The following is a 20,244-nucleotide window of genomic DNA, read 5'->3' as shown; positions in this document are numbered from 1 at the left end:
GGCAAACATGGGGTTAGTATCTTGCCCAAGGATATTTGGCATGCAGCCAGGAGGCAGCGTGGGATCGAACCACCGACCTTCTGATTAGTGGCTGACCTGCTCTGCCACCTGAGCTACAGCCACTTAGACTCTTGCTTGATTGCCTCAGTGATGTAAAGTCATGGATGGCTCAAAACATTTTAAATGTTAATGAACGTAAAACAGAAGCAATTCTGTTCGGCCCGAATCGTTCCTCTGATATCCCTGATGTTGACCTTGCTGCTCTGACCCCTCACCTGAAGAGCTCGATTACCGATCTTGGGGTAAAAATCGACTCTGCACTTACTCTTGATGGCCACGTGAATGCGGTGAAATCATCATTCTGTCATCTCAGGCGTCTGTCGAAGGTTAAACCTTTTCTTTCAAGGCGTGACTTGGAGACTGTTATCCACGCTTTTATAACCTCACGTTTGGATTATTGCAGCTCCCTTTTAATAGGGGTTGGACCGGGACTCTGACACGCCTGCAACTAGTCCAGAAATGCTGCGTAGAAGGAAATTTGAGCACATTACTCTGGTCCTGGCCCCCCTGCACTGGCTTCCAATAGAATTTAGGATTCATTTTAAAGTCCTTTTATTGGTTTTTAAATCCTTAAATGGTCTGGCACCTGCATATTTGTCTGATTTGCTGAAGCCCTATGTTCCCACACTTTTAAAACCTTATTAAGATCATAATAATATATAATCTCACTGATCAATCCGCTGCAGGGGGAGTTGGAGCAAGTCCTCCAGCTTCTGGTTGTTGAATTCTGGGCGGGATTCCTGCAGCTTTTTGAAGCGTCTGAAGGCCTTGTTTTTCTTAAGCTGCATCTGAAAATGGACACAAGACACTGGGAGATTATTCAGAGACATTTACAAGACATAGCTTCTGAATTTATAAGACGTGTACTGGGACCAGATTTCATGATTGTGATGTGCAGAGCAGTAGTAACTACAGAGGAATAACGTCGATGAGCAAGACAATGAAGATATAGGAAAGGGTTGCTGAAGGTATGTTAAGAAGAGAAATGACAATCAGCGAGTAATAGTATGCTTTCATGCTGAGAAAGAGAACTACACATGTGAGGTTTGCTTTCAGAGCATTGATGTGCAGTATAGAAAAGGTCAGAAGGCGTTCACTGAGTGCCAGAGAAGTATGAGGGTGGTGGAGGACGTGTATGAAGACACCAGGAGAGAATCAAGGTGTCCAGTAGGAGTGAGAAGGTCGAGGCAGGAGTGGTTAGAGGTTAGAGGTCAGCTCTGAGCTCTGAGCCCATTCTTACTTGCAGTGGTCATGTGATTAAACGCATTTTATGGAAAGCTAGGTTCACTTTCAGTAGCCACACCCAGGCCTGATTACTGCCAGACCTCTTAAATCAAGAACTCACTTAGATGGAGCCTGTCTGACAAAGCAACGTGGGCTAAAACATATCAAAGAGCAATCACGCCACAATCTAAAGACACTCAGGAACAGATGAGAAACAAAATCATTAATACAGTCCTGATCAAAAGTTTAAGACCACTTTAAAAATGACAAAAAGCTTAACAAGGTTCCAAGTCGAGCTTCAACTTGCAACAAGAAGAAATGGGAGTGAGGCAAAACATTTTTGAGCAATTTATTGAAAACGTTTAAACTGAAACAGGCTGTTTAACAGCTGATCAACAGTTTAGGACCACTTGCCCTTAAAAGGCCAAATCTGTGCAAAAATGTGGATTCATTGTCATTTTCTGTCAGGCAGTCAGACTGTCATGATGCTCTCATGGCAAAGGAAAACAAAGCTTCCCTTGTTGAACGTGGTCGGGTTGTTGAACTGCATAAGCACGATCTCTCACAGCACGCCATCGCTGCTGAGGTGGGACGCAGTAAGACGGTCGTTTGATATTTCCTAAATGATCCTGAGGGTTATGGAACAAAAACTCAAGTGGAAGACCCAAAAAATGTCCCCAGCACTGAGCCGGAGGATCAAACTGCCTGTCAGTCGAGACACTGGACGATTCTCGACCCACATTAAGGCCGTTACTGGCGCCGACTGCAGCCCCATAACCATCGGACGCCATCTGAGGCTGAAAGGCTTCAAGAACAAAAAAACGTCTCGTCTCCTTGAACGCCACAGGACTGACCGTTTGGACTTTGCTACAGAGCACCAAACATGGGACACTGAAAGGTGGAAGAAAGTTTTATTCTCTGAGGAGAACAAAAGTAACCTCGATGGTCCTGATGGTTTCCAACGTTACCAGCATGACAAGCAGATCCCACCTGAGGTGTTTTCCACCTCACAGTGGAGAGGGCGCCATAATGGTCTAGGGTACTTTTTCCTTCAGTGGAACAGTAGTCTTCTCTTTATGGTAGACTTGGATATTTATCCAAGAATGTTGTTGACGATTGGCTGGTGTGAAGGGTTTTCTCATCACCATGATTCTGCGATCATCCACTGTTGCCTGTGGACATCCAGGTCTTTTTGCATTGCTGAGGTCACCAATGCCTTCTTTTTGCTCAGGATGGACTAAAGATTTTGCCACTCCTAAGACTGCAGCAATTTCTCTGATGTTTGTTTCCTGTTTTTGCAGCTTACAGATGGCTTGTTTCACCTGCATGGAGAGCTCCTTTGACTGCATATTGTCACAGCAAAATCTTCCAAATGCAACCATCACACCTCAAATCAACTCCAGGCCCTTTAGCTACTTAATTATCAATATCAAAGAAACTGCCCACATCTGCCCATGAAATAACCTTTGACTCAATTGTCCAATTACTTTTGTAACTAGATGTCACACGTCAAGGAGCTGAAACTCTTAAACCCTTCGTCCAATTGAATCTTCAGCCAACCCTCAAATGAAAGCTGAGAGTCTGCACGTTATGTCCATTGTATGACTATAATTGGAATATTTTTCAGTAAACAGGTAAAAAAAAAAAACAATGTCAGTGTCCAAATATATATGGCTCTAACTGTGTGTATGGTTAGAAGGCTATCACTGACAAAAAGACTAAAGGCCGAGTTGAAGGATTAAAAATGAAGATGTTGATTATGGAGCAGACCAGAGAGAAAACTCATGGATGTAGTGAAGGAGCAAATGCAAAGGTTTGGTACGATGCAAATGTTCGCACGATCTGATATCCTCGTGTTGGTGTTGTTCCCAGATCATCATACTAAAGGTTGTTCCAGGATCAACATTGCAAGTGACCAATCAGAATGTTGTGATGTCATACTTTTGCGACTTCGGGAAAAACCGGCGTAAAACAAAAAACTGTACTTAAGCTGCAAGAAACCGCCTTTGTCCGCCGATCAACAGACCCTGACCGTAACCCTTTAATAAACGCTAAGCAGAATTGATATTGTCCTTGCAACATTGGAATTTCATAAATGCACGAATGGGTTGGTGCGCAAAAGAATAACGTCACAATAATGTGATTGGTCACTTGCAATGTTGAACCTGGAACAACATTTTCATGATGATCTGGGAACAACACCAACACGACGATATCAGATCATCCCAAAGGTTCGGTTAAGATGGAGACAGATTATCCACTTTGGCTACTGCTAAAGAGAGCGGCCGAATGAAGACGCAGCAGCATGTTTCTTTACATCTATCAACATGTTAGATTCTGCAAAACCTGCATTCTTGAAGTTCACAGTAAAATTACATAATAAATTTGATCTGATAAAATCGCTGTGCTTTGCTATTAAATGTAACAAGAAATCAGTAAATAGATTAAAACAGAAAAACTGACATCAGTGACAAAAAAGATCAAGTTCAAATATAATGTTCATACCTGAAGCACTTTCTGGGCTTTGTAAATGTTATCCACATATGTGTAGTAATGGTGCATATGGGTGGAGAACTGGTCAAGGCCTTTGCCAAGGTAGCCATTCTCCAAATGGATAAGTAGAGTCCTGAGAGGAGAAACACACAAGTTTAAACATGATCTATTGCACGTTGTTTTTCCATGTGTTGCATGCTTTTGTTGCCAATGTTTGAAAAGCCAGATTATTAAAAGTTCTCTTTGTCCCTTTTTGCTTTGAAATTAATTAAATCAATTAATCAGCTAACATGATCCATAACATTTATGTATAATAACAAATGGTATCACTTTTAGCAAACATTAAATCCTGCATTAGTACAAAGCAAAATGTGTATTTAATATTTTGTAAACCAGTCTGTTAAATCAAAGACCCCATATATATACTTAGAACATGCTACGGTAGTCACTTTCACTGGATCATTGTCGCTTATTTTACGGGCAGTGCAAGTAAGCCGTGTGTGTGGCATGTTACTCCTGAGTCACAACATCCTTAACAAATCCACAGGACATGGCATCAAGAACTATTTTAATATACGTGGCACATTTTTTGTGCATCGCAGACCTTTGAGACGTTCGTGTTAGAGTTCACTCTCCTAGCAAACATTTAGCCTCGAGCTGAGTTATCGTGCATTATTGTCTGAGACGGCACTGCTTCTTTGCATCAGTGCCACGCTCCCTGAGAAGGAGCTCATGTGAGGTTAGATCGCATCTGAAGCATCATTTTCAACAAAGGCATACACATTTAGAGAAAGCGAGGAGGCTGCGCAGAGTTCAGAGGATTGCTTCCCTGTTAATGAGAGATTTAGCAGTCAAGGTTCTGTAGTGTTTCTTCCCCCATGGGTGACGTATTTACTGGGACCCAGACGACAGATGTACCTTCAGAGCACCCAGGGCTACTTTGTAGTAAGAACACGCCTGCCGAACTTAAGCAATTGGTTGGGGGTGTTGACACTTGTGAAGGAGCTTGTTATTTGAACTTAGAGGAAGTACCACATATTCACGCACACACATTCTCTAATGATGTTCCCAGAGACTTCTGCTCATACAAGCTGTGAGAAGGAGCACTTTACTGTTGAAGTTGATTTAAATAGATTTTAATGAAGTTGCCGGCAAAGGTAGGCTCTGTTCATAATCGGGAGGTGCAGGAGAAGCCGAGAGGGTCTAACGAGAGCAAAGGGCAGGAAAAATGTATTTCCATTTCTTTCCCTTCCTGACAGAGACTATTATGATAAATATGGAATTATGGATTGCATTTTTTACATTTTTTTCCACAGCAATTAAATTGTCCGACCATCAGCACCAAGGTGGAGATGACATTAGCATTCGATGTGTGTCGTCCGCATTAATTCCGAGCAGTTGCGGCATCGTGGATGATACAAACCCAAACGATTCAGGCCACGTCACCATTACTTGGAGAAGGCTCAACAGATGAACCGCAACTCTCAAAACACAGGATGAAGCATGAGAAACTATAAATGGAATAAACAGTTCGCTAATACTAAAGCATTAAACCAGCATTTTGCACTCCAGCTACTTTAATGACAACCTCACCTCTGCTTTGTGCTCGGTCCACACAGCATTCTGGACCAGTGCTGCACACTAACTTGCCCCATCACCTTCATTTAAGTTGAATGAAATCTTTTATCCAAATAAACTTTTAAGGTATCACCACCTTTATAGATATTTGCCTCCTCTCCACTGATAATTTTAAATATTTTATTATGGATGCCTGGGAGGAAATGACAACGTGAAGATGGGACATCACCAAACAAATGTGGGCATTACCCAGGAGCAGCTTTCTTCCTTTCATTATGCTTTGACATTTATTTCAGCTGTTTTCAGTATTTTGCCATTAAATAAAATGAATCATCTATTGGCCCGACACGTTTACTGACTTGTTTATTTTTAAAAACTGCAGACTGGCATCACCAGCAGTAACAGCTCTATACAGGGAAATCATTATTTGATCCACTGTTGAATTTGTAAGTCTGCTCACTTTCTATGGTCATTTCAATTTAATGGAAAGAGACATAAAATCAATGCAAATGTCAACATTTTACTTGCTTAATCTACAAAGACATACAAAATAATTATTGCACAGCAGTTTGTTTGTAACTGTCTAATTACATTTGGACCATTTAAAAAGGCCTTACAGGGATTACATATTATAGAGACGTCAGTCCTGAGCGATTCCTCTAATCTGAAGGAGTACAAATCAAAATTTATTTATAGAGCACATATTAAAACAACAGTGTTGACCATAGTGCTTCACAGTCAGTAAAAGCATGAGACAATTAAAACAAACAATAAAACAGGACAACAAACAATAGGTAACAACACAACAAGCTAGAATGGTAAATGGCCAGTATTTGTATAGCGCTTTACTTGGTCCTAAGGACTAAAAGCGCTTTACACTATACACAGTCATCCACACATTCACACACACATTCACACACTGGTGATGACAGCTACGTTGTAGCCACAGCCACCCTGGGGCGCACTGACAGAGGCGAGGCTGCCGGACACTGGACACCGGGCCCTCTGACCACCACCAGTAGGCGGTAGGTGAAGCGTCTTGCCCAAGGACACAACGACCGACACTGTTGGAGCCGGGGCTCGAACCGGCAACCTTCCGATTACAAGGCGAACTCCCAACTCTTGAGCCACGATCGCCAAAGTAAAAAAATAAGTTTTAAGACGTGATTTAAACGACTGATTTAAACGAACATGAACAGGGAGGTTATTCCAGAGTCTGGGTGCCACGGTTGCAACGGCCCGGTCACCTCTTGACTTCATTCGAGACCTAGGTTGTACTAGGAGCCTGTGGTTGGACGATCTAAGTGCTCTGTTGGGATTGTATAAGTGGAGGAGTTCAGAAAGATAGCTGGGCGCTAAATTATTCAGAATTTTAAAAGTGAACAAAAGAGTTTTAAAATCTATGCGATATTTAACAGGGAGCCAATGTAGTTTGGCTAAAATTGGAGTTATGTGTTCATGGATTCTCGTTCCTGTTAAAAGACGCGCAGCTGCATTTTGAATTAACTGAAGCCGGCAAAGAGAGGAGTGTTGGAGGCCTGAGTCTGGATGTGATAAATGCGTGGATAAGCTTTTCAAGGTCCTTTAAAGGAAGGAACGGCTTTGCTTTGGATATCTGACGCAACTGGTAAAAGCTGTTTTTTACCACAGTGGACACCTGTTTCTCAAGTTTAAAAGAGCCATCCAGGAACACTCAGAGGTTTCTTACAGTGAGCGAGAGATGGCTAGCGAGAGGGCCAAGGGCAGAGTGTGACTACCAAAGACTATGATTTCGGTCTTATTCTCGTTCAATGTAAGAAAATTATGTGATAACCAAAATTTAACTTCATGCAAACAGTTGAACAGAGGTTGCAAAGAAACAGACACATCGGATTTCAAAGGTGTATAAATCTGGATATCATCGGCATAACAGTGAAAGGAGATGTTGTATTTTCTAAAAATGAATCCCAACGGCAACATGTACGAAGAGAAAAGAGCAGGACGAGCACGGACCCTTGAGGCAGTAAATAGGGGCAGAAGCCGAGGAGTGTTGCCCCATAGCAACCTCTCTCTGAGAGGTAGGATTTAAACCAAGATAAAACCTTTGAGACCAACAACATGTTCCAGTCTTGATAGAAGAATGTTGTGGTTAACCGTGTCAAAGCAGCAGACAAGTCAAGTAAAACTAAAACCACAGTCAACAGTTAAAAGAAGATCATTAACACCTCTAAGTAAGGCTGTCTCTGTGCTGTGGCGAGGTTTAAAACCAGACTGAAACTTTTCATTAATACCATTTGCATCTAAAAAGGCCTGAAGTTGTTTTAACTACCTTTTCCAATATTTTGGAAATAAAAGGGAGTTTGGAGATCGGCCTGTAGTTAGTGAGAGCATTAGGGTCAAGATTCTTCTTTTTCATAATAGGTTGCACAACAGCATGCTTAAAGACAGACGGTGCACAACCTGATGACAATGATGCATTCAGCAGAGATAAGACACAAGGACCAATAACATGTAAAGCTTCCTTAAAGAAACGAGAAGGAAGAATATCTGGCTCAAACTGTTGAAAGACAGTCAAGCATTCAGAGGCTGGAACTGGGTCTAAAACTGATGATGAATGAGATGGATGAGAAGCCCTTAGAGCTGAGATTTTATCAGAGAAATACTTTGATCACAAAGAGCAGGGGAAGCATCCCTACAAGTGGTAGTGCAAGGGTTTATCACAGAGTTAAAAGTTGTGGCTATTAGTCATAATAATGCTAGACAAAAAGGCAGATTTGGCAGCTTTAACAGACTTTTGATACTTAGATAGACAATTATGGAGGATGTCCAGAGAGACGTGGAGTTTGTCTTTCCTCCATTTTCTTTCAGCACGACGACATTCACGCCTAAGGACGCGAGTAGTATCATTTAGCCAGGGTTGTTTAATCCTCAGAGGTGCCGCAGAGTTAAGAATGTCAGCGCATGTAGTATAAAAGAGGTTAGCAAGCTCATCCGCTGATAAAACCCCGTTACAGTTAGCATCAGAGAGGGGAGAGTCAAGGAAAGCATCAGTGAAGTGGGCGATTGACTGGGAGTTAATCGTGCGTGTTTGCCGCACAGGACCATCACTGATCAAATCCACATCGCTCGCTACAGTATCGAACAAAACCGGGAAGTGATCAGAAACCAGAGTCCTTTATGTCCGTGATGGAAATATCCAGACCATAAGACCAAATCAAGTATATGACCTTTAGTGTGAGTTGGTTCACTTACCCACTGGGTGAGATTGAGGGTGCTAATAAGAGCGAGGAAATCCTTAGCTAGCGAACTGTCCTCACAGCAAACATGAATGTTGAAGTCACCGACAATTAGTATACGCTCATAACGTGGCACTAGGCTCCCCAGTAGATCAGCAAATTCTGGAAGAAAACCCTTGATAAGTTTCGGGGGTGATACACCACAGCACAGAGGATGGAGGGGACGCAGTTCCAATAACTGCACCTCGAAACTGGGGTACAGAACAGGTGGCAGCTGCCGACATCGAAGTTGGTCTGTAAAAACTGAAGCTAGCCCTCCACCTCTTCCAGTGGTCCAGGGTGAGCTAATAAAAGCGTAGTGAGGTGGGAGCAGCTCCGAGAAGGGAAAAAGTTTGCCGGGGTGAAGCCAAGTTTCCGTCAGTCCCGACGATAGAATAAGATCGTTTAAAATAAAAGTCTTATTCGTCAATGACCTTGTATTTAGCAAGGCCATACGGAGAGTGGTCACACTGTTACTGGTAGGAGAACGCCGCAGCAGGCGAAGGTTGAGATTCGCACCTCCTCTGGAGAACCGCACCCAGCACCGAGCGGGTGGAAGATCAGCTGGGAGGTCCAGGTAACCATAAGGTCCAACAGGGCGAATCCAGCGATGACAGAACAGTCTGAAGTTAGCATGGTCCCGGACGGCAGGAAAAGATGACAAGATGTTTATAGAATAGCGATCATTTGTCGCAACATAGGACTTTAAAAAGGCCTTGATACGAACACGTTTACCCCGTCTCCGTGAACGTTTCCTTTGAGAGAAGGTAGATGGTAAGTGGCGGAGGTAATCAGGAAAGTCCTTCGAAAGCAGAGGAGGATTCTCAGGTCTCCATTTAAAGTCTTGTGTCTGGTAGTCCAAAGGCCGGAAATTCAAGAGTTTGGCGATCATAAGCAAGTAACGTGGAGACATCAGGGCAGCACATAGAGAGAAGGATGGCAAACAACAGTGGAGGAGACGGCTTGCCGTGAACACTGGCGCCATCGTGGAACTTATATACTATAAATAAGTCTGCACATTAATAAGCCAACACTCTTATTTTGGTAAGCAGTAATAGTAACTACATTTGTGGCAGTGCCCAAATATATTTGGATCTAAATGCATATTACACATTAGAGGAAAACAGTAACATTTGCATTCCTATTTCCTGTTGCTGAACTGAGAGATGATTACATTACTTGAAGTTTCACATACATATTGAATCATTTCCTAGTGGTGAATCGCTGCGGCGCTGGATGGCCCGTTTTATCTCGAGAGCTTGTCATTATATTCACATCACTGATTAAATAAGGACTTCATAATGAAGATAAACAGTATGTGAACTGCAAAACCATTTATCCAATACATCAGACTGTGTAATGCATACCTCAATCTTCATTGCGGCAATCTCAATGAGAAAGCCCGTCAGTCTGCAGGGGATGGAGGCCTTGGGGAACTCGTACAACTCATTATTTAGCTCGGGAATAGAATTCCCAATCAACGGTCTCCGAAGGCCCTACTCCACAGTTTCCCAGTCTGATAATGAACTATGGGCTAGGAGCAATCTTTCTCACATGAATAAGAAAATACACGGACACTTCCTACGTTAGACTTATAAGCCAACATGAATTACAGATACGACTTCAGTTTGAGTTCATCCATCCATTCTCTTCTGCTTATCCTTGTCAGGGTCGCAGGGGGTGGAGCCTATCCCAGCTGTCTTAGGGCGAGAGGCAGGTACACCCTGCACAGGTCGCCAGTCTGTCGCGGGGCTAACACATAGACACAGACAACCATTCGCACTCACACTGCTAGGCCATGCCTTATTATTTATTTGTTTAATATACATCTACACTATAGAGCACCCCGTTTTTCTACTGTAATTTATGCAGTTTAATGTCTCACTGCACTCTGAAATGAAAGCATGGTAGAAATAAGCAACTGGAGTTAAAAAAGTAAATCATGGAGTTAGTTTATGGACCAAAATATATTCCAAATGTCTGACTCATCAGAGTGGCCACCTTTGGCAGATATAACAGCTGGACACACCCGTGGCTTTTCTACAATGCAAATCAAATATTGTTCTTCCCATAAGTGTGTGGCCCATGTAGGCCGTTTTCCTTTCACTCTTCTGTCCACTAGGGCTGCCACGATTAGTCGACTAGTCACGATTACGTCGACCATCAAAATCGTCGACGACTGATTTAATAGTCGACGCGTCGTTTGAAGCTTTGTAAGATCCCAAAAGACGCAGGAATAAGTAGTAGGATTTAAGAGTGTAATAACGGACTGAAACAGAAGATGGCAGCACTGCATGTACAAGGATGCCAGCTGCCGTTAAACCCCGAAGAAGAAGAAAAAGCTGTCCCAGAATTCATAGCGCAGCCCAGCTCAGTTTCCAACAATGGCGGCAGCTAGTTAGTTTTAATATTACTCTTATTATTCTTTCTGGGTCACAAAATAAACGTTTAACATCTTTTCAGGCGAGAATGTAGCTGTGTAAACCTCAAATATCTGCTCAGTTTATCAAGACACCACATATTTTCAAAAGCGCTCCGACGTTTTCTGTTAGCCACTAGCTCGATAGCTAGCCGGGGGCTAGGCTCACTAGAGCCGTGAGAGCACCGGACTCCCGGCAAATCGTTGTCAAACCCACCGCCGTCTTTCGCTACTCAGGTTAAACATGATATATAAGTCACTTAGATAACTTAAAATGTTATTGTTTGGCTTTTTTAGTATCTTATTAGTTCCTGAGTAAATCTGTTTGGCTGAGTTTAAAGTTATAGTTTTTACACAGCTGAATAAACATCAAGCAGACAGCTGATTATCAGAAGTGTGAGATGCTCGAGAATTTACTCCGGTGTCCTGTTATGTTTTAGATAGCAAGGAGTTTATTAAACTTCACCGAAACAATCTGCAAATTTCATTAAAATTTAATAAACTATCATCTTGTCTTTATTGTTAGTTAGCACATACCTTAAACACTTAAAGCTGTAAGCTAATGATAGTTATATAAGAGCAGATGCAGCTGGTGCAATAAGCTGTACGTTTTACGTCCAATGGATGATGATCAGATTAGTCAACTAATCGCAAAAATAATCGGCGACTAGTCGACTATCAAAATAATCGTTTGTGGCAGCCTTACTGTCCAGTTTACCATCTTGATCTTTTTATTAGAAAATATTAACACCCTCTTAAAAATACATTTACAGATCAAAAGCAGAGACTGTTTAGCTCTTGAAACATTTAAAGCAGTAACAGAGGTGACCCTGTCCTATAACAAGTTGTGCCATGTGTGAATATTCCCATTGTTACAGCATAATATCATGAGCTTCACCAATATATTTTATAGCAACTTTTCTTTTAAATGTAGTGACAAAGTCATGGAAAATTGGAATTTTTAAAAATGATATTACAATCTGAAAATGGCTCGGAACAGTCGGAATGACCCATATTTGGACCAGTCGCAGTTTAAAATGCTTTGAAATGAAAATATCAGTTTTCCTGTCAGCTTCCAAAACCCATTTTGAGCTCGTTTCTCCAACATATTGATTTATGGATTGCAGAGCTAAGTCCGGGGCCTCGACATGCACACATGTTCCAACTTCAAACCTCAACCCGTTTATTTTAAGTCATTCATGCGGACTCAGGATCTGAATTTTACAGCATCAACACAAACGAATCAATTGATGTCTAGACATGCGGTGAGATCGGTTTGTCTCAGAATTGGTCATTAGCGAGAAAGTGCATTAATATTCTGCGATAATAATAATGCTGTTCATTTGTGATATACATCTACTGAGGTAGAGAACTACTCTGCACTGCAGTACAATAACACTAACCTTTGCTAATGTGAAGATAAGGACTGTGCTTTGGTAAACTAAGAGTTTATCTACGCTGCATTTTTGCAGAACAGACAAACTAAGCATGCCTATCTGTGCACAGGCTCTCACCACGATCCCCAGAGCATGGATATTCTTTAAATTATTCAGAGAATACTTACTGGTTTACTGATAGAATAGCTTTAATTGAACAGAAAATGTCTTCTCTAATGTCCGACCTCAGGGTTCCTTTGGCCTTCAAAATGTCCACAAAGAACTGCAAAGAAACAGAGAGAGACAAAGGGACATTATCTTCCAGCATTTGTGTTACTCTGTTGTCTCCGATTGGATTGTTTTTGATAAGCAGGTGCTTTTATTGCTGACAATCCTAAAAGTAAAGCTACGCAGAAAAACAGGACATTTAACAGCAGCAGGTACTATAAGGCTGGGGTGTTGCTGCCCTACAGCCACTTTCTGACTGCTATGATTATTTTGGAAGAGCCAATTTGAAGCACGAATGCAGAGGGACACTGTCGTACCACAGCACTGATAATAAAGCGACAGCTGTGCTGGTCTCAAGTCATTTGAAGTGAAAATGGGATTAGCAAATTGAATGTGCATTAGGCCTAAAATGACTCCTAATTGGAGTGAACGGATGGGGGGTGAATAATTGTGCAGAAACTGGGCAGCAGCAGTGAGCAGAAAAAGTCTGTTCTCTCTTTGAGGCAAATATGATGAGTTCCACCTCGGGTCTGGAACAACCTCCACAGACGAGCCGATCTTTAGAGATGGGATCTCAAGCTATCAAAGTGTTCTTGTTTCCTTGAATTATGACAAGTTACTAAGAAAGCAACTTTCAAAGGCACGATGGAGAAGAGGTGACTGATCAAACCCGTATGCATCCTGGATGATCTTCACCACCCACTGCACCACTAACACACGGGCAGGCCCACGTTCCCCAAGACACTGATTCAGCTCCACTCCAACAATGACAATTATAGGAAATATTTTTATACTAAATCCATAAACATTTTATTATACATTACTTCAACTGCCCTAACTAAAGAATTGTCTAAATAAGTATAAATTCAGATGGGGTCAAAATACATAATGATACAGTTTATGTTACATTACAATTCGACGTGTGAAGCTGCTAGTTCGCCCCTCTCTTGTCCACATTTGCCTCTGCCCCACCTCTCTCCCTCACTAAATGTCCCTCTCCCCTTCACCTGCAGGCGTTCACAGTGATACCGGTATAATGTTGGACAACAATAAGAAAATGAAATATGGCGATAGAATACAAAAACACGCATGCGCAGTGCCTTTGTTTACATACGCACATGGCGGCGACGGAGAATAAGTAAGTAAGTAAGTAAGTAAACTTTATTTATTAAGCGCTTTTCACAGACAGACAATCACAAAGCGCTGTACACAAATATTAAAATAAACAGTAAAATCAATAAACATTATATACAATGTAAAAGATCAAATGTAAATAATGTAAAAATATAAAATATGTAGATCAACAAAAGGCTTGTTTGAACAGAAGAGTTTTTAACTGTTTTTTAAAAGAATCCACAGAGTCAAGCAAACGTAATTGTGGTGGTAAACTGTTCCACAGCCTTGGTGCAACAGACTGAAAGGCTCCGCCCCCTTTTGTCTTCAGTCGTGTACGGGGAACAACTAAGAGACTCTGAGTCTGTGAGCGGAGATGACGAGCAGCAGTGTATTTTATAAGAAGCTTGGATAAGTAATCTGGAGCCATTTAGTGCTCTGTATGTTAAAACAAGAATTTTAAAGTGAATTCTAAACTCTATTGGGAGCCAATGTAAAGAATATAAGATGGGAGTAATGTGAACACGCTTGGTAGAGCGAGTCAGTAATCTGGCTGCTGCGTTTTGTATGGCTTGGAGGCGAGAAAGAGATGATTTATCCAAGCTAGTAAACAGGGAATTACAGTAGTCTAAGCGTGATGACACAAAAGCATGAATGAGTTTTTCCAATTCAGCTGAGGAAACCATGTGTCGCAGTTTAGATATGTTTCTTAAATGATAGAAACAGGAACGAGACAAAGATTTTACATGAGAGTCAAGGCCCAGAGAAGAGTCAAATATTACACCGAGATTTCGAATATTTGACTTGACAGATGGACAGAAAGAGGCAAGAACCTGACTGATTTTAGAATGTAGCTCAGGAGGAGCTATGATCATGGTCTCGGTCTTGTTAGTATTTAGAACGAGGTAGTTGCTTGAAAGCCAATCAGAAACCTGGGTTAAGCACTGGACTAGGGTGGACAGCCTATCCAGCTGATGAGGCTTAAAGGACACATGGAGCTGAATGTCATCAGCATAAAAATGATAAGACAGGTCGCTAAAAGATTGAATGATACCAGCTAAAGGAAGCATATAAAAAGAAAATAGTAATGGACCTAAAACTGAACCCTGTGGGACACCACAGGTCAGGGCAGCAGTGTTAGAGGAGAACCTATCAGTCCTAACAGAAAAGGTCCTGTCTGATAAATATGAAGAAAACCAGTCTAGGGCAGAGCCAGATATACCAGCCAAAACCTTGAGCCTGTTAAGTAGGATTTTGTGGTCGATGGTGTCAAAGGCAGCGCTGAGATCAAGCAAAATGATCACAGAACAGTTCCCTGCGTCAGATGCCATTAACAGATCATTATAGACTCTTAAGAGAGCGGTCTCTGTAGAGTGCTGCTTTTGAAAGCCAGACTGAAAAGGGTCAAGAATGTGTATTTTACATAATAGAGACCTGAACTGATTTTCAACAATTTTTTCAAGTACTTTACTTACAAATGGCAATTTTGAAATAGGTCGGTAATTACTAGCAGAGCTAGGATCAAGATTCAGTTTTTTTTAACAGAGGAGTTACAGAGGAGTTAAGAAGGGCGAAAGTGGATTGTTGAATGAAACGATGAACCAGAACTGGTTTGTAAAAATGCTGCAGCTTCACTGGTGTGGAACTGGTTTAGCTTTCGTCCGTCAGATACACAACAAAGCACTATTTTTGGTAGCGCATGCTAGCGGGCCGTCGTTATTACCGTGTTGTTTGGAAAATACGCACACTTAAAATCATCCTTTGATTTTTCTGAAAGTCGACAGAGCCCCTTATAATCCCGTGTGCCTTATGTATGAACTCTGGTTGTGTTTACTGACCTGGAAACGATTTTATGTACACGGCGCTCGAAAATCTGTCAAATGTTTCAGTACGACTTTGCTAAGCTACGAAGCCGCACCGCTTGATGGATTGTCGGAGCATTACGGCTATCGTAGGCGGAGCCTCGCGGAGTGATACGTACTGTGCTTCAACATAATATTACCGTATTGTGTGTGTATAACCTGTTTTTAAGTGTTGTGGATATTATACATGGTTATGCTGAGGATATGTCGGCCAGTTTCCACTGGAAATGCCTTTTGGTTAAACTGTCAGCAACGAATTTGCATTTGCACTGTTACGTTTTTATATTTATTTTAATGCACATAAAAAACAGCTGCTTGTTTAAGTGAAAATACATTGATGTTTTTTGCACTAATAAAGTTGTGGAGTTGTAAAATATTTTGTCTCGTGTCAATTATATCGTCAGTATATCGTGATAAATATTTTTGGTCATATCGCCCTGCTCTAGTAATAACAAAATCAATGGGAGATGGTTCAGTTTCAAAGTTAGATGCTTCAATCTTAAATATGATCAACCTATCTCTAATAATCGGCTATGTACCACAGGCCTTCAAGCTGGCTGTAGTTAAACCTTTACTCAAAAAGCATCTCTAGACCCAGCAGTCTTAGCTAATTATAGGCCAATCTCCAACCTTCCTTTATATCAAACATCCTTGAAAGAGTAGTTGTCAAACAGCTAACAGATCATCTGCAGAGGAATGGTTTATTTGAAGAGTTTCAGTCAGGTTTCAGAGTTCATCACAGCACAGAAACAGCTTTAGTGAAGGTTACAAATGATCTTCTTATGGCCTCTGACAGTGGACTCATCTCTGTGCTTGTCCTGCTAGACCTCAGTGCAGCGTTCGATACTGTCGACCATAATATCCTATTAGAGCGATTAGAACATGCTGTAGGTATTACAGGTACTGTGCTGCAGTGGTTTGTATCATATCTATCTAAGAGACTCCAATTTGTGCATGTAAATGGAGAGTCCTCTTCACACACTGAGGTTAATTATGGAGTTCCACAGGGTTCAGTGCTAGGACCAATTCTGTTTACATTATACATGCTTCCCTTAGGCAGCATCATTAGAAGACATAGCATACATTTTCACTGCTATGCAGATGACACCCAGCTCTATCTGTCCATGAAGCCAGATAACACACACCAATGAGTTAAACTGCAGGAATGTCTTAAAGACATAAAGACTTGGATGGCCACTAACTTTCTGCTTCTTAATTCAGATCAAACTGAGGTCATTGTACTCGGCGCTGAAAAGCTTAGAAATATGGTATCTAACCAGATTCTTACTCTGGATGGCATTACCTTGGCCTCCAGTAACACTGTGAGGAACCTTGGAGTCATTTTTGACCAGGACATGTCCTTCAACGCACATATTAAACAAATATGTAAGACTGCGTTCTTCCATTTGTGCAACATCTCTAAAGTTAGAAATATCCTGTCTCAGAGTGACGCTGAAAAACTAGTTCATGCATTTATTACTTCCAGGCTGGACGACTGTGATTCATTATTATCAGGGTGTCCTATATGTAATAGTGTAGGGTCTTTGTCTTACATTATCCCCACCTCAAGCTACAGCTGCTAAAAACCCTTGAAGAAGATACTAGTTACCTATTCGGAATTACTTCACTAGCAGTGTTGAAGGTTACTTTTAAAATGTATTCCACTACAGATTATAGATTAAATGTATTCTGTTACGTTACTCAATGAGAGTAACGTATTCTGAATACTTTGGATTACTTAATATATTATCATGCTGTTTACAACTACATGAATGTACTATTGCTGTGATTTATTACTGTTACTGAAGGTCCGCGGCTCCGAACCGTAGTAAAGGGACCTCTGGCTAATACGTCGGGTTCATGTCGGGCTCGTAGCTGAAAACTAGCTTTACTTTGTTGTCTGGGTCAACTTTGCTAGCAGAGACAGAGAGAGGTGTTGAAAGGCTGCTCCAAAGGAACTTATTGTTTTTGGAGGAAAACACGAACACAGTGTACAGTCGAGTCTTAATAGCTTACTTACAACTGGGCTCGTCAGGCTCTCTTCTTGGCTGCAGTGGTTATTATTATATTTACATACATGAAACCGATAAGATCTGTACATTTTCACCAGACCTGATGTGTATGCAGAAGTTCATGAGTTTTTGACCATGTTTAGGCAATTAATTTGCCAAAATAATAAATGGAGCAGATAAAGCTTCATTCATCATACAGTAAAGAGACACAACAGGGCTACCCCACTTTTAGTGCTCGGACCCTAAATGTAGCCAGGATAGCTAATGGAAAAAGGTTTAAGCAAAATTCACATAGATTACCTCAGACGAGCCCTCGAGACAATCCTCGGCCTATAAAACCTTTACTGCATGTCATTCACATTTCCTGACTGCACTGTAACTATCCAATAGAGACAAAAGTCAAACAGTATGTGGGTAACCTTAGCAACAAAAGCCTGACATTAGTACTATCACTTAAGTATTCAGACACATAAATCATATTACATTATGAAATATGATGTCGTATGATTTTAAGACCATGAATAGGTCAAATATGCTGTAGTACATACGGTGGTGACCAGTTCCAGCTTTTGGCAGTAGCGTTGTTCTGTTTGCACCATTTCTTTGGCTATTCGACAGAATTTTCTTTGCCATAAGTCCCTCTGCTCCTGGACACTGCTGCACCCAAGAGGATCCACAGGGCGAGGCAAGAAACTCATCCTCACTGTGACGAGGACAGAACAGAAACACAACCAAAGTGAATTATCTACCACAGTAAAGGAAAGCAGACCACTAGAGGTAAAAGATGTAACGCTTTCCTAAATGACTGAATATTTGTGGACAGATGAATTGAGTTTTGTTTGTTTTTTAAATAATTTGTTTGATATGGTGGAGCATGTGCTTCTGCCCTCTCAGAAAACGGTAACTTACAAGCATAACACGCATCTGCAGAGTTCAGCTTTGGAGGAAAATAAATCTTTAAAATTAAGTGCAAAACTAGAATGACACATTATTACAATTCTTTGTTGTTTTGTCTGATAAATATCAAGTTCCAACCTTGAACCATAAATGAAAGCAAAACACACTACATGGATAAAGTTACTCCTACAGGTGGTGCTTGGCCATTGATGCCCATTCCATGAAGCTCCCACTGTGTTGAGAATAATCCCAGAGGATGTTTGGGAGGCTGCAGTTATTGAATCAATAGAGGATTTATGACTTTTATGCACCATGTGCCTCAGCAGTCAGTAACCTGCCCTGAAACCTTACATGCTATACCATTTCAAAGCTGAGCTGCTGCGGTTGGTCATGAACTATCTCAGAGGGAGGAAATTTCACAAACTGACTGTTTGCAACAGTAGCATCTGCTGCAGTATCATTAAAGAGCTTAAGCTCTTGAAAATAATGAGCAGACTGCAGAACTAGATGCATGCTTGACTTTCTACCTGAGACAGGTAGCAAATGGGACTGGAAACACCCGAATTCAATTCAATTTTAGCACCAAATCACAACAGTCACCTCAAAGAAGTAACATTTCAACGTAAGCAAGTAAATACTTCTCGTGTTGTCCAGTTATTACATGATGTTACTGACATTTGTCGAAATGTTTCATTCAGTTTCAGACTAAATGCTCCAACATCTGTTTCCTGTCACTCAGTCTTTCAGATGTTTCTAGAACATTTCGTGATCGAGATGTACATCAGCTGTCGAGACCGTTTCTACCGGTTATGAGGACGAAAAAAACTTGTCAAAACTTTTTTTCAGCGAATTTATTGTCGCAACAAAACGTCTTTGAATGAGAAGTTAATTACTTTACAGAGATTAGTTTGTTTTTATGGTTTGTTTAACGGTAAAGCGACGCTAGGCTTACCTTTCTGTAACGTCTCTGTTTTCAATCAAGGCGCTCTTTTGGAGATTCTGCTTCCTCTTTCCGGTCTGTTTGAGCAATGACCTTTGTTCCACACGCTGATTGGCTGCTCCACAAGCGAACTACAGGAAGCACCCCGTTCTCAGCGGAAGTAGTTTTAACGATTCCAAAGTTAAACCAACTGTTTACAGTATAAAAAAAGATGTTTAAATAAACAGAACAGGTCGTCAACTCTGGACTAAATACATATATTAACATATGTCAAGCTTAACACTTGGTTTAAATAAGATGGTGCTAATCCTGAACATTGCAGCTAAGATCAGTTTACATCAGCAGTGTCAAACTGCTTTCACACGTACAGCCCACTGTGACCTTTAGTGGGCCGGAACCCTTTCTGTTGGTGTAGAGTAAGTTACATATTTAACTGATTTTCTACATGATGAAGAAAAAGCTGCTGTGACAAAGAAATAAATCTGACTGCACAACTCTTTGGACTTAAATTGTGAGAAATAAATGTGTGAAGTTACACAGAAGGCTCTGATCATTGCCCAGACTGTCCAGTTTTTTCTCAACTGTAGTTGTAAAAAACAAACAAACAGATTTTTTTATGTCAGAAAGAGAAACAGAAAGTTTTCTGTCATTTCATTGTTTATTCCCAATTACTTTATGTAGTGTGAATGGTCATAAAAGAGGAGGAAAAGCTGTAAAACTTATAAAAAAAATATAGTTAATATAAGTCCAAAATGTCTGCTTATGCTTGTTTGTGGTGAGCAACACAA

General features: G+C 41.1%; 1 protein-coding gene across 2 annotated transcripts in view; it reads right to left on the bottom strand.

Annotated features, from left to right (window-relative positions):
• Positions 1 to 19,537, bottom strand: part of arhgef39 (Rho guanine nucleotide exchange factor 39) — a 58,538-nt gene extending 39,001 nt beyond the window's left edge. For both annotated transcript variants that reach the window (XM_087830902.1, XM_087830903.1), the window contains exons 1-5: positions 19,469 to 19,537; positions 18,168 to 18,322; positions 12,593 to 12,687; positions 3,790 to 3,910; positions 730 to 848 (exon numbers count right to left, since the gene is read on the bottom strand). In XM_087830902.1, coding sequence (XP_087687028.1) covers positions 730 to 848; positions 3,790 to 3,910; positions 12,593 to 12,687; positions 18,168 to 18,317 — 485 coding nt within the window. In that variant the 5' untranslated portion in view covers positions 18,318 to 18,322; positions 19,469 to 19,537. The remainder of the gene's footprint in view (positions 1 to 729; positions 849 to 3,789; positions 3,911 to 12,592; positions 12,688 to 18,167; positions 18,323 to 19,468) is intronic.
• Between the last annotated feature and the right edge of the window lie 707 nt (positions 19,538 to 20,244).

The sequence above is a fragment of the Neolamprologus brichardi genome, chromosome 17 (genome assembly GCF_056152115.1).
Source record: "Neolamprologus brichardi isolate AB-2024 chromosome 17, ASM5615211v1, whole genome shotgun sequence".
NCBI classification, from domain to species: Eukaryota; Metazoa; Chordata; class Actinopteri; order Cichliformes; family Cichlidae; genus Neolamprologus; species Neolamprologus brichardi.
Note: the sequence above shows the minus strand (reverse complement) of the source record. Positions and strands in the feature narration are given on the sequence as shown.